Genomic DNA, 12,041 nt, shown 5'->3' on the forward strand with positions numbered 1-12,041 from the left:
AACAACCCATTGGTGTAAAATGGGTTTACAGAACAAAATTGAATGCAGATGGCACTATCAACAAACACAAAGCTAGAATTGTGGTCAAAGGCTATGCACAAGTCTTTGGTGTGGATTTTTCAGAAACATATGCCCCAGTAGCTCGTCTTGACACCATCAGAATGTTGCTAGCAATTGCAGCTCACAAAGGTTGGAAAATATTTCAACTTGATGTGAAGTCTGCATTTTTGAATGGTTACCTGCAGGAGGAGATTTACGTGGAACAACCTAAAGGTTTCATGGTAGAAGGAGAAGAAGACAAGGTTTACTTATTGAAGAAGGCTTTATATGGACTGAAACAGGCTCCAAGAGCCTGGTATAGCAGGATTGATGAGCATTTACTCAAACATGGCTTCAAAAAAAGTTTGAGTGAATCGACCTTATATATCAAGAGTTCAAACACTGGTCTTATAGCTGTTTCACTTTATGTGGATGATTTATTTGTTACAAGTAACAATTCAACCATGATAGACATCTTCAAAGCTGAAATGATGGAAGTTTTTGAGATGACAGACCTTGGTGAAATGTCCTATTTTCTTGGCATGGAAGTGCAGCAAAATCAGCTTGGGATCTTTGTTGGCCAACAAAAGTATGCCAAAGAGATTCTGAAGAAATTCAAAATGGAAGACTGCAAATCAATGACCACGCCTATGAATTTGAAAGAGAAGTTCAGTAAAGAAGATGGGGCAGACAAGGTGGATGAAGCAATTTACAGGAGCTTAATTGGGTGTCTTATGTACCTTACGGCAACAAGGCCAGACATCATGCATGCAGTGAGCTTATTATCGAGGTTCATGCATTGTGCTAGTGAAATACACTTCAAGGCTGCAAAAAGAGTGGTGAGATACATAAAAGGTACACTAAACTATGGCATTAAGTTTAGTTGTGCTGAAAATTTCGAGCTACAAGGATATGCAGATAGTGATTGGGCTGGCAGCTGTGATGATATGAAGAGCACGTCTGGATATTGTTTTAGTTTTGGATCAGGAATTTTCTCCTGGTGTTCCAAAAAACAAGAAGTTATTGCTCAATCAACGGCAGAAGCAGAGTATGTTGCAGCTACTGCAGCTGCAAATCAAGTCTTATGGCTTAGAAAAATCCTAGCAGATCTGGACATGGAGCAAAGGGAAGCTACTAAAGTTAATGTTGACAATCAAGCTGCAATTGCAATATCTAACAATCCAATTTTCCATGGGAAAACAAAGCATTTCAAGCTCAAGTATTATTTTCTGAGAGAAGTTCAGAAAAATGAAGAACTGCAACTGATTTATTGCAAGACAGAAGACCAGCTTGCTGATATATTAACCAAGCCATTGCCAAAAGCAAGGTTTGAAACTTTGAGGAACAAGATAGGAGTCTGCAGCAAAAGATGCAAGGAGGAGTTTTGACAGTTGCCTCATTTGCTGCTGAAGAAGAGGTCTTCGATGCTGTGAAGAGTCAGTCAAGATTGGTTCCAGATTGTTAGGATGTTAGTTGCAAATAAAGCTGTCATAGATCAGCTCTTTCTCTGTTTTTATCTTCTCAATATTTTTCGGAATTCTGTTATCAAACTCTTCTATAAAAGAGTGATTTATCAATAAAGAAAGAATACTTCCATTCACAACATTTATATCTTTATCTTATTGCTGAGTTCTTGCCTGTTCTTATACAATTTGTTTCTGTCATAAACTACATGATTGATAATACAAAGAATGCTGCATGAATGAAAGAAGACAGACTCTTGCTCACTGAGTCTTTTTGCTCAAGCTGGGAAGATGGTCTTGCACCCATTAATCTCTACGTTGGGGATGTGGGAAATCTTGTCCAAATCTTCCCCTTTTTTCAACCTTAATTCTAGCAAAGGGCATCCCCAGATTGCAAGAGAAGAAAGGGAGGAGGGAAGCCCCTCTTCTGGCATGGATTCAAGCTCAGAGCAAGCCACAATCTCCAATTTTCTCAGAGAGGTGAGGTGGTGAAGCTCATTTGAATCCAGAGATTTCAGATTTAGAAGACCCCATATTGTAAGTGATTTAAGACTTGGGGGCAGCATCATCATCTTCTCTGGGAAGAATTCCGCATCTTGTATTGGACCAATTTTAAGATTTGAAAGAGAAGGGAGTGATTGCAAATGCCATTGCATGCGATGAGGAATGAGTCTGTGGCACTCAATGATCTCTAGCGACTCTAATTTGGAGGGAAAACCCCCTTCTGGAAACAACTCAAGTTTTGAGCAAGCATATAGACACAGATCCACAAGGGAAGGGAAGAGTTAATGCATGTGCTTAGGGAACGACTCCAAGTTTATGCACTCGAGTAACTGAAGCTTTCTCAATTCCGGAGCACGTAATTCGGGAAAGTATACTAGATTAGGACATTGTATTATTTTCAGAGAAGCGAGAGAAGTGAAATTCACAAGACATTCCTCATCTGCACATAGTGATTCAAGATTTGCGCACCTTTTGATCTCAAGACTTCGTAAGTTGGGGAACAGCTCCAGGTTTAAGCACTTGAGTGAATCACATTTCTCGACTTCAATTGCCTGTAAAAATGTGGAGATGCCACCTATTTGCTCCATTCCCTTGAGCAGGAAATCTCCCTTAAGACTAACCAACCCTGGAGACGATTTTTTTATAAACATGTAACGAGAATTTCCATTCAATTTCATTGTAGTGAAGATGGGATTCCTTGGAATTGAAACAACAAGCAATGGACAATTTTCAATTCCAAGTGTTGACAAGGAAGGAAGAATAGGCAAAGCGTTTGTTAAGTTCGGACAATCTTGTATCCAAAGCTCCTTGAGGAGTGGGAAAGCGCCTCCTCCTTCTTCATCACTATCTGTATAAGGAATCCATTCACGCCATCGCGGCATAAATAGGAACTCTAACTTTTGGAGAGAAGCAATGGTTTCTTCATGGACGGGCAACGTCCATAGAACTCAGAACCAACAGCCACGATTCTGTCGAGGGACATGACACAGAGCTGCTTGAGAGATGATAACTGCCCAAGTGGTGGTAAGGAGGTGCAATTTTTACATTGATTAAGTGTCAATGTTGCTAGATTTGAGAAGGCAGAGTCTCCTACCCAATCTGGAAACAGTCTACCTCCATAACCACAAATGACAAGACTCTTCACATTTGAATGAGGCTCTAGTTTTTCAAGTATGACTCTCCCCCGCTGTGAGTCACCAGTGCGACCATCCCATGAGAAACGCAACTTCTCAAGGTGCTTCTTGCTCTTTAAATCAGCTTCCAAAGCATCTTGAACACTCAGAGTGTTTTGGAGATCCCAAATACTAAGCGTTCCACGTAGATTTACAAGCTTCCCGAGCTCTTTCAAATTGGATCCACTCTGTTTTCCTAGAAAGAAATCTGTCAATTTTTGAAGCATTATTAACTTCCTCATTTGTGATGGCATCTCTCTCAAGCATGTCCCTTCTATAATGAGATGTTGTAAGTTTATCAAGTTTGACATGTTGGTTGGCAGCACCATGAGATGACGACACCCTCTCAAGATTATTGTTTGCAAAGAGTACAAGGCGCTGACCTTTTCGGGTAGCCTCGTCATGTTCATTGCAGAAAGGTCCAGGTACCGCAGATGTTTCAAGTTGCCAATTGAATCCAGCAATGGAGTTATCCATACAATTTTCTCAAGGGTGTACAACTCCCAGTACTGTCGAGACAAAGAAAGCACCCGTAGACGATTCAACATTGGCAATAAATCATGCAATACCTTTTCATCCAAATCTATGTGGAATTTACTTTCATCTGACATGGATGCAAAGGTGCGCAAAGGTGGGACTTCATGAATATCCTCAAAATTCTTCAAGACATGATTATAATCTTTAAGTTGATGTGAGAAATGACGAGTCTTTTTCGGAGCCTTAGACGAACCAAATTCCCCTACCTTGAAGCAAAACTCTCCAGACACATACTGAGCTAAGTCATTTATGAGGTCATGCATGATGAAACTTGATGGATCATCTCTTGATTGTTGAAATAATGATCTCCATACAAGATCATCGAAGTACTCGTTGCCTCTATATTCCATGTCCTCATTTCCGAGGAAGCCCTCTGCCATCCATAACATGATTAATTGATCCTTTCGAAATGTGCTTCCCTTGGGGATAATAGCACAGTAGGAGGAGCACCGTTTTTCATCGGAAGGGAGATGATAATAGCTCAATTTTAGAGCTGGAGGAATGTTTTCATTTGACAGACTCCACATGCGTCTCTTTGCTATCATCTCCCATTCCTTATAATCTGTTTTAGAGTGAAAAACACCCCCAAGTGTTCTTGCAGCCAAAGGAAGTCCTTTGCACTTGCTCACTATTTCTCTACCAAGTTCTTCCAAGTGTGACTCTGCAGTGGAATTTATGCCACCAAATGCATGGTTAGCAAACAACAACCAGCACTCCTCATCTGTTATTCCATCCACAGGATGAGGGGGGATGGCAGTTTCGATGGCTTTTGCCACATGTTCACTGTGCGTTGTTACAATGATCTTGCTTCCTTTCTCCACATCCTGCAAAGATAGCAATAACTCGTGCCACTCATTGTACTCAATGCTGCAAACATTATCTAGAACAAGGAAAACCTTTTTCCCCTTCAACGCCTCCTTTAGAAGCTCATCTGCTTCCTTGTTAGCAAAAATCTTTGCATTGACCTCCTTAAGCATATCCTCAATTACCCTGGACACATCGAATTGTTCAGCAACCCAAACCCATGCTTTCAGTTGGAACATTTGCTCTACTCTCCTGTCATTGTAGACAATCTGAGCAAGAGTGGTTTTTCCAACCCCACCAAGACCCACTATAGGAATTGCAACTACTTTTGGGCCATTTTCACGGTCCAATTTCAAGAGCTCCATTACAGCTTCCTTATCAGCATCCCTTCCATAAACATGAAATTCATCCGGCAGAGGACCTTTTTTCTCTGTCAATGGTTTTCCTCCTGCTATACCTTCTATCGGACGAAGATCACCCTTATGTCTTACTGCACGCTCAAGTTTCTCAAAAATCTTCTTTAACTTCTCTGCCGTTTCCTTCTCCTTCTTGCTAAGAAGATTGAGTTTGGAAGACAAAAAGTTCCACACGTGATCCATGCTGGTTTGAGAGTAACCTTCAAACTTTGATCGCTGAGCTTCATAACCAATTTCATCCAACACGTCTTCGGTTTCATAGACAGCATCCTTAACCTCACCGAGCCAATTCTTCACATCTGGCTTGATCAGCTGCTTCTCCTCAGCGTCATCAAGCAAAAAAAAAGGAATCATTCTTGGTATGCAAAGACGTTGCAGGAAAAACACGAATTATGTTCACATTTGGTATATGTGAAAGAGATCATTCATAATAGCATGATGTTATGAAACCTGTTCTGTCCCAATAAGTTGAGCTAGTTACCTGCTGACTTGGAGCTTGGCCCACGGAGAGTCTGCTTTTGACTATTTTAAAAAGTTGATTATGTGAAACTCAAGCGACTCGACTAAACTGGAGTAAGATTTGTACAGGTTAATTCTAAGTATTTTTTTAATTTTTGTCCAAAACCATGTTTTTTTAGTTTTTTTTTTTTTTTTTTATCCTAAACAACGTTGTTTTGGGATAAATTCAATTTGATTCACAGATCTATGGATTGACCATATAGCAACCCGAGCCTCGAGCTTCTTCTGATAGCTGTGACTAGCACTAAGAGATTAATGAAGAATTACATCTATCTGATAAATTCAAAATAATAATTTTTTTAAAAAAAATATTAAAATGATAATGTATTAAATCTACTAGGTTAATATTGAAATGATTGCAGCTAGCTCTATCTGATAACAGGACCGCATTGTGGCTGATGTCAAACGAAGACCTTCTCTGCGAAGTCAGGACAGGACCAAGGCCAAGCTGAACTCTACTGCCACGACCCAGTAGAGCAGGCTGCCATGTGTGAAGCCAGCCAGCCAGCCAAGCCTGCACGGCACCTGGCTCTGCAAGCAGGACGGGTCCTGAATTGAGTGCCGGCGAACCACACCCTCTAGTTCAGCCAACGTTCCATCACTTCAATGCCCCCACTTGGGTCATAAGCCAGCGCAACCTAGATGGCTCCGCGATACATCACTTGTGGCATGGGCCTTGTATGGCCTTCGTTACCAATGTGGGATTTGAAAAATAAAGCAGTAAAGGGGTAGTGCGGTTCTATCCGTTCGAGTCCTAGCATGTTATCAATTTGAATTGGACAGCTTTCGACAGTTGGGTTGGAGCCTTTCACTAATAGAAAGAGTGCAGATGCAGATCGAACAAGATCCGATCTTTGCATTTATTACTATTATATGTCACTCGTAAGTGTGCAAATCCGGTAAAGCAGTAAAGGGGCTGTTCGGTGTAACGTGAAAAGTATCAAACCAACTACAGCTAGACTTTCTGATGGAATATGGCTGAACTAAAACAGAGAAGAGTTCACACACAACATTCTCAAATGGCAACTTCTACTACGGCTATCCCATCCTTCCTGTATCAGATAGTTAAGTTACACAAACTAACAATCTCATATTGTCAGCAAATCTACTACTACTGGAAGTTGTTAGAGAATGGCATGACAGAAGATGCATAAAGATTCACACAGAAGAAAAGGAGAGGTTCAGAATCAGCGTTTCTATTTGGAGAACGGATTGAGCATATTTCCGTTCTCCACCTAGGGTTCTTACCCAGCTGTTTCTTTCCTCTCCTTGTATCCATGCGCTCATTAATTGGATCCTGACCACCAATCTTTTCTAAGAGCCTCAGCTAATAGCATGATCATCCTTCTTCATCATAATCTTCCTCCTCCTCATCTACTCTTGTGCTGAGTTGTGCAAGCTGAAGAGGGTCAATAGCCATCTTGTCCATCTCAGAAAGTGACCAACCTGGATATTCTTCATGATTAGTTTCTGCAGCAGGCTCTGCTGATAAGCTAGGGGCTGTAGCGGTGGCGGCAGCTGGTGCTGCTGCAGCGGTGGCGGCAGCTGGTGCTGCTGCTGCAGCGGTGGCAGAAGTGGTGGCGGCAGCTGGTGCTGCTGCAGCTTTTGCATCCTCACTATCATTAACCTCTGCATTAAGATCAAAGTTTCGTTCTGCTTGACTGGCAGCATCACTGGGTATGTTATTTTCCATCACAGATTCCTTTGACTCTGAGCCATTGTCCATCACCACTTCAGGATTCGAGTTATTTTTAACACTCTGCGGAATGGTTGTGGAGGATTCGGATTCAAGGTCACGACTAGAAGTCTCTCTTTCTATATTTCGAGCACCTCGTCCACGACCCCTCCCCCGTCCTCTCCCTCTCCCTCTGCCGCTGCTGCCAGCATGGCTCGTCTCATGCTGCAAGAACAAAGTCAAAAAATCTCTTTAAATCCCACTCCAATAAAGAACAAGATGTACCAAACTTAAACTGCTGAACATAACATCTTCCTATGTTTGCGGTGCCTTCTGGGGTGAAAAATAGTAGCCAGTGGAACTAATTGTGTGAATTCACTGCAAAACTCACACTCTAAATGATTAAATTGGAGTTGAACTATGATTGAGCATAATGTTACTACCCTTGCAGTTAACTTAGAAAGAACCATAAAAAAACCAACAGATTGATGATTGAAAACAGAGCAGAAAAATGTTTATACATGAAATATTTTAAGGGGTACCCTACCATCCTGCTTCTCTTCAGCTCCTCATCACTGTCATTGCATTCATCTACAGTGGGCTTTCTGGAAGAATTACATGCAAGTGAGCAAACCTAATTTGTCAATCCAAGATCCACATAAAAAAGGAAATGAAAAATAAATAAAATGATCTCTATAACCACCTCTTTTGAAGAGGTCTATGATCTGCAGCAGCATCAGAGTGACCATGACTATAATCAGGAACCTTGCTGACAATTTCTCTTAGAAAATCAAACACGTTATAGCTCTGTACACAGTGTTTTCTGCAGTTTAAACAAGCAATTCAATTAGATCATATCTAAATTAAAAAGGTAAGAAGGGGGTGGGAAAACCTAAGAAGAAAAATTACAAACGAGAAAATTGACCGTGCAACAAAGAATGACACCCCAAACACCCAAAAAAATAAAAACTGAAACACACACTCTAAACCAACAGGAGAGCTGCAGTTGAAAAGTGAGAAGAGAGGAGGAAAAAAATGCAATCAGCTTCAGCATACATGGTTGATAAGAGCAAATTGAGGACTATTAAACTCAATCATAATTAGTCTCCACAATGAAGGTTGCAAAAGGAGTTTCTGGTGGTGGTAGCAACTCCTAACTACCAACACACATGCATGCGAGCTCATGTATATGGTGGTGCTAAAGACTTGCTCCAACCAAAGTACAGTAAACAAATCAAAGACAATCATTCTGATCAGAGCATTTTAGGAGGACAAACCATATATTCTACGCCTTTTATAGATGGAAGTCAGATGATTTTATTTTCACTCAGAATTTCACGAAACTTCTGTTCTGATAATACAAACCCATAAGTGTTTTCAACAGGGTGGTTTGTTTTCAGACTAAAAAAAGTTGCGAAAATTCAATGCTGGGCCTGGAACACACACTGATTGCCAAGCTACGTGCACTATGAAAACTTATAAAAATAAAGTAAATCTGGAAGCAGGCATTTCATTTTATTTATCTCATACTGTTCCATTAACTCATGCACATAATACTTTCCCAAAAAACAAAAACCATGCAGAATTCACTTGGTCTCGTGAACAGACTCATCCATGTTGTAAGCTAAAATTTATGGTTTAAAAAGAGAATCAACAAGACAGTTGGATAACCATTCTGGTTCAGCCCCAAAACCCTCCTTGGCCATAGATATTGGTGAAAACACCGCACCTGGTGATTGAACCGTGAACTGATCAACCCAGCGTGGTTTCAAACAATTGGGTGGTTTTTCCTAGACTAAAAAATAGAGAAAATTCAATGGTGGGCCTGGAACACAGTCTCATCACCAAGCTTAGCCCACTAAACCACCAGAAAAAAGGCTATCCCTTTGCTTTCTTCTCCTTCCATTGGCATTAAAAAAAATCGTAGCTGAACTAAAATTTACCATTTAACTTAAACCCCAATGAAAATAGATGGATGGAAACTCCATGCTCAAAATGAAAATCAACATGGTGAACATATCAGGTTGCATGAACTCATCCATTAGCTCATACAAGCACGACTCTTAAATGAATAAGAGCAATTTCAGACTTACAGATGCAGTGAATTCATAGTCTTTGCTCCTCGCTGAAGGGTGATCTCATATGTACGGTCACAAAGGTCTTGAAGAAACAACTCCAACGCTTTGGCTGCATTTATATCCAAGTAAAGCATAAGCAAGCAAACATTTTTTGAGAAAGATTGAAGGCTAAATCATAAATAATCACAGCTACTTACAAACTAAAACAGGCACTGCCAGTGCTATCTTCCCAACATCCTCATCAGCTTGCATAATTTTTTTTATGCGAGCCTGCCAGATAAAATTCGTCCATCATATAAAAACACTATTTGAAAAAATTTCAACAAAGCAATAACTTTAAATTCAAATAGAATTTTCTGTCAATTTTCCAATAATGGAAACATCAACAATAGCACACACAGTTTTAATGGGTTATATGGCTCTCGAGTTGAAGAAGTAAAAATTAATCTAAGCAACTCTCATAAGGGGAAAAAATAATTTCTGCACGAGCTGCCTAGATTCCAGCATGACTTAAAAGCATCAACATCTCAAAGAAATAGTGTTTTTTTTTCCTTTTCTGAATAGCTGCACTACACTTTCAAATTTCTTGAAACTATTTATTCTAATTGGAGTTGATGACTAGTAATTGGTGTGAAAAGTGAAACTGAGGTTTGATAACGTTCTATATGCCATCTCAAGAGAAAACTAACATCACCAACTAAATGCTCCACAAAAAGGCAACTTCATCTATAAACACCTCAATATCACAAGGCCCATGCCACAGCTTCTTCCAAGTTCTTCAAACTGCCATGCAGAGCCTGACAATCAATTGAAACCGGATCCAATAGACCTTCTTGATTTTGTGACAACATGTTATGCTTCTGATAAAATTTTGTGAAAGGGGGGAAATTAGAGCCACAAGTGAAAAGTTCTGCCATACTCTAATTTGTTGGCCATTCTGCGATCTTTGATGGAAGTGACTAGAGCAGACTAACCTAGTGGGTGCACTGAAAAGCACAATTTATTAAAATATTCTTACATGATGATGCAGAGATGTTTGGAATTTTCAAGAGAAAAGGGCAAATGATATGTGGGAAGAAAGGTTTAGAGATATGAACAGATTTTCCTTCATCAAATGCATGCAGGTGTTGGGTGTCTGTATTCAAGGTAAGTGCCGGCCACTATAGCAAGGGTTTGCAAGGGCAAGGCCAAAGAAGCATAAACTACAATGGAACCCCATGCTAAAATAAAACATTATAATTGATCAAGTGTGCTTGAAAACAGGAAACTCAAAACACATATTTCGACCAGATTCAAAATCCCCATTTCCGTATTAATATGAGAGGCATGCTAGCCATTTGCAGGCAAAAGAAGATGAACATATAGAAATGGCCCTAATCACAGAAACAAGGATAATTCTAGACCAAATCTAAATAAAATGTGGATCTTAAATCATCCTAAGGTCCAAAATACATATATACTGAATGATTGTTTTTAACAGTAACCAACAACCACAACCAACAGCAAAATCTAGAAAACAAAATCCAAAACCCACGTCCCTAGCATTAACAAAATCCCAACCCACTAGTTTGAAACACAATCTCACAAGCCCACATGTCAGGTCTGTGCCACAAATAAAAGAAAACAATGACCACAACCAAAACCAAAGGAAGAACCTGCTCAACACTATCTACACCTAGCATTTACTAAGCCAGACACCTCATAACACCCCCAGAAAAACAAAAACCCATCAACTGATCACTCAATCATACAATCAGCTAAAACCATCAAGAAAACACATCCCACGCCATATATCAACATAATAGCTCCATAATCGACACAGTTACAAACTAATTATTCTCATTAATCATAAAGAAAACTAATCCCTCAAGAAAACAAAGTATCCACCAGCCAACTTCACCTAAAATCATGACACTTCCAGTAAAACAATCCCAAATCAGGAACAAAACCAGACCCAGATCATAAATCCACAAATATTATCTGTATTTAAGCTAATTCCAACTCTAAAACAAAACCAAACTGTTCAAAAACACATCTACAAAACATCTAACCAATCAAACTTTCCCTTCATTTTCCCAACTGCTAAACAAACAAAGCAAAACCCAGATCACAAAAACAGCAAAGAAGAGAAAAAATAATACTTAATAGCCAATAGTCAAACCAGCATAAAAAAGAACAACCAATAAATCAATCTAAAAGTCTCAAACTTTCCTTTCGTTTGCTCAACTACTAAACAAATAAAGCAAAACCCAGATCACAAAAAGAGCAAAGTTAGGAACTTACAGCTGGAAAACGAGTATCAAGCTTCTTCCTCATGGCTTTGTCAGATTTGAAGCATTAAATAATAATAAAAACAGCCAAAAAAACACAGAGAGAGAGAGAGAGAGTGGAAATGATTTCTTTTTAATTCAAAGCAAAATCATTTCTCTCATGATTGAGCTGTACATGATCTTACAAACAACAACTCCAAGGTTAAGTAGAATCGATCTCTGTTTAGATCCGAAACCTTATAAAAACAGCTGTCTTATTTCCATGGAATATCCGTCCGTGCGTGTTGAAAAAAAAAAGGCAAAATAATAAATTGGAGGATAAGGTAACGTGGTTGGTGTTTGTAGTATACGACGGACAAACACAAAAACGCCACGTGTCTGAAATAACATTATTTATTTGACTTTCTATTGCTCCAAGCTGTTTCATCTTGACATGGGGAGATGTGATTGGGAGGGAAAAGTAAAAAATTGTTTTTTTTTTTTACCTTTTCTTTTGATTAATTTATTTTGATGAAAGGAAAAGGAAAGGTTTATCTGGTAGCGCAGAGGAGAGAGATGAGATTT

The 12,041-nt window shown here is 39.5% G+C and overlaps 2 protein-coding genes across 2 annotated transcripts; both read right to left on the reverse strand.

The window, feature by feature from the left end:
• Positions 1–1,780: 1,780 nt before the first annotated feature.
• On the reverse strand, positions 1,781–5,289 carry LOC7476830 (putative disease resistance RPP13-like protein 1). Its single transcript, XM_052446248.1, has 3 exons — positions 2,943–5,289; positions 2,432–2,853; positions 1,781–2,236 (listed from the first exon to the last, which is right to left on the reverse strand). Exons 1-3 carry the CDS (start codon positions 5,287–5,289, stop codon positions 1,781–1,783), a joined length of 3,225 nt encoding a protein of 1,074 aa, XP_052302208.1.
• Positions 5,290–6,466: 1,177 nt separating this feature from the next.
• LOC7455795 (uncharacterized) lies at positions 6,467–11,771 on the reverse strand. The gene is made up of 6 exons (XM_002297688.4): positions 11,491–11,771; positions 9,405–9,477; positions 9,223–9,316; positions 7,833–7,952; positions 7,677–7,734; positions 6,467–7,354 (listed from the first exon to the last, which is right to left on the reverse strand). The coding sequence occupies exons 1-6, from the start codon at positions 11,521–11,523 to the stop codon at positions 6,794–6,796; spliced, it is 939 nt and encodes a 312-aa protein (XP_002297724.4). The 5' UTR covers positions 11,524–11,771; the 3' UTR covers positions 6,467–6,793.
• Between the last annotated feature and the right edge of the window lie 270 nt (positions 11,772–12,041).

The sequence above is a fragment of the Populus trichocarpa genome, chromosome 1, assembly GCF_000002775.5.
Source record: "Populus trichocarpa isolate Nisqually-1 chromosome 1, P.trichocarpa_v4.1, whole genome shotgun sequence".
In the NCBI taxonomy this organism is placed as follows: Eukaryota; Viridiplantae; Streptophyta; class Magnoliopsida; order Malpighiales; family Salicaceae; genus Populus; species Populus trichocarpa.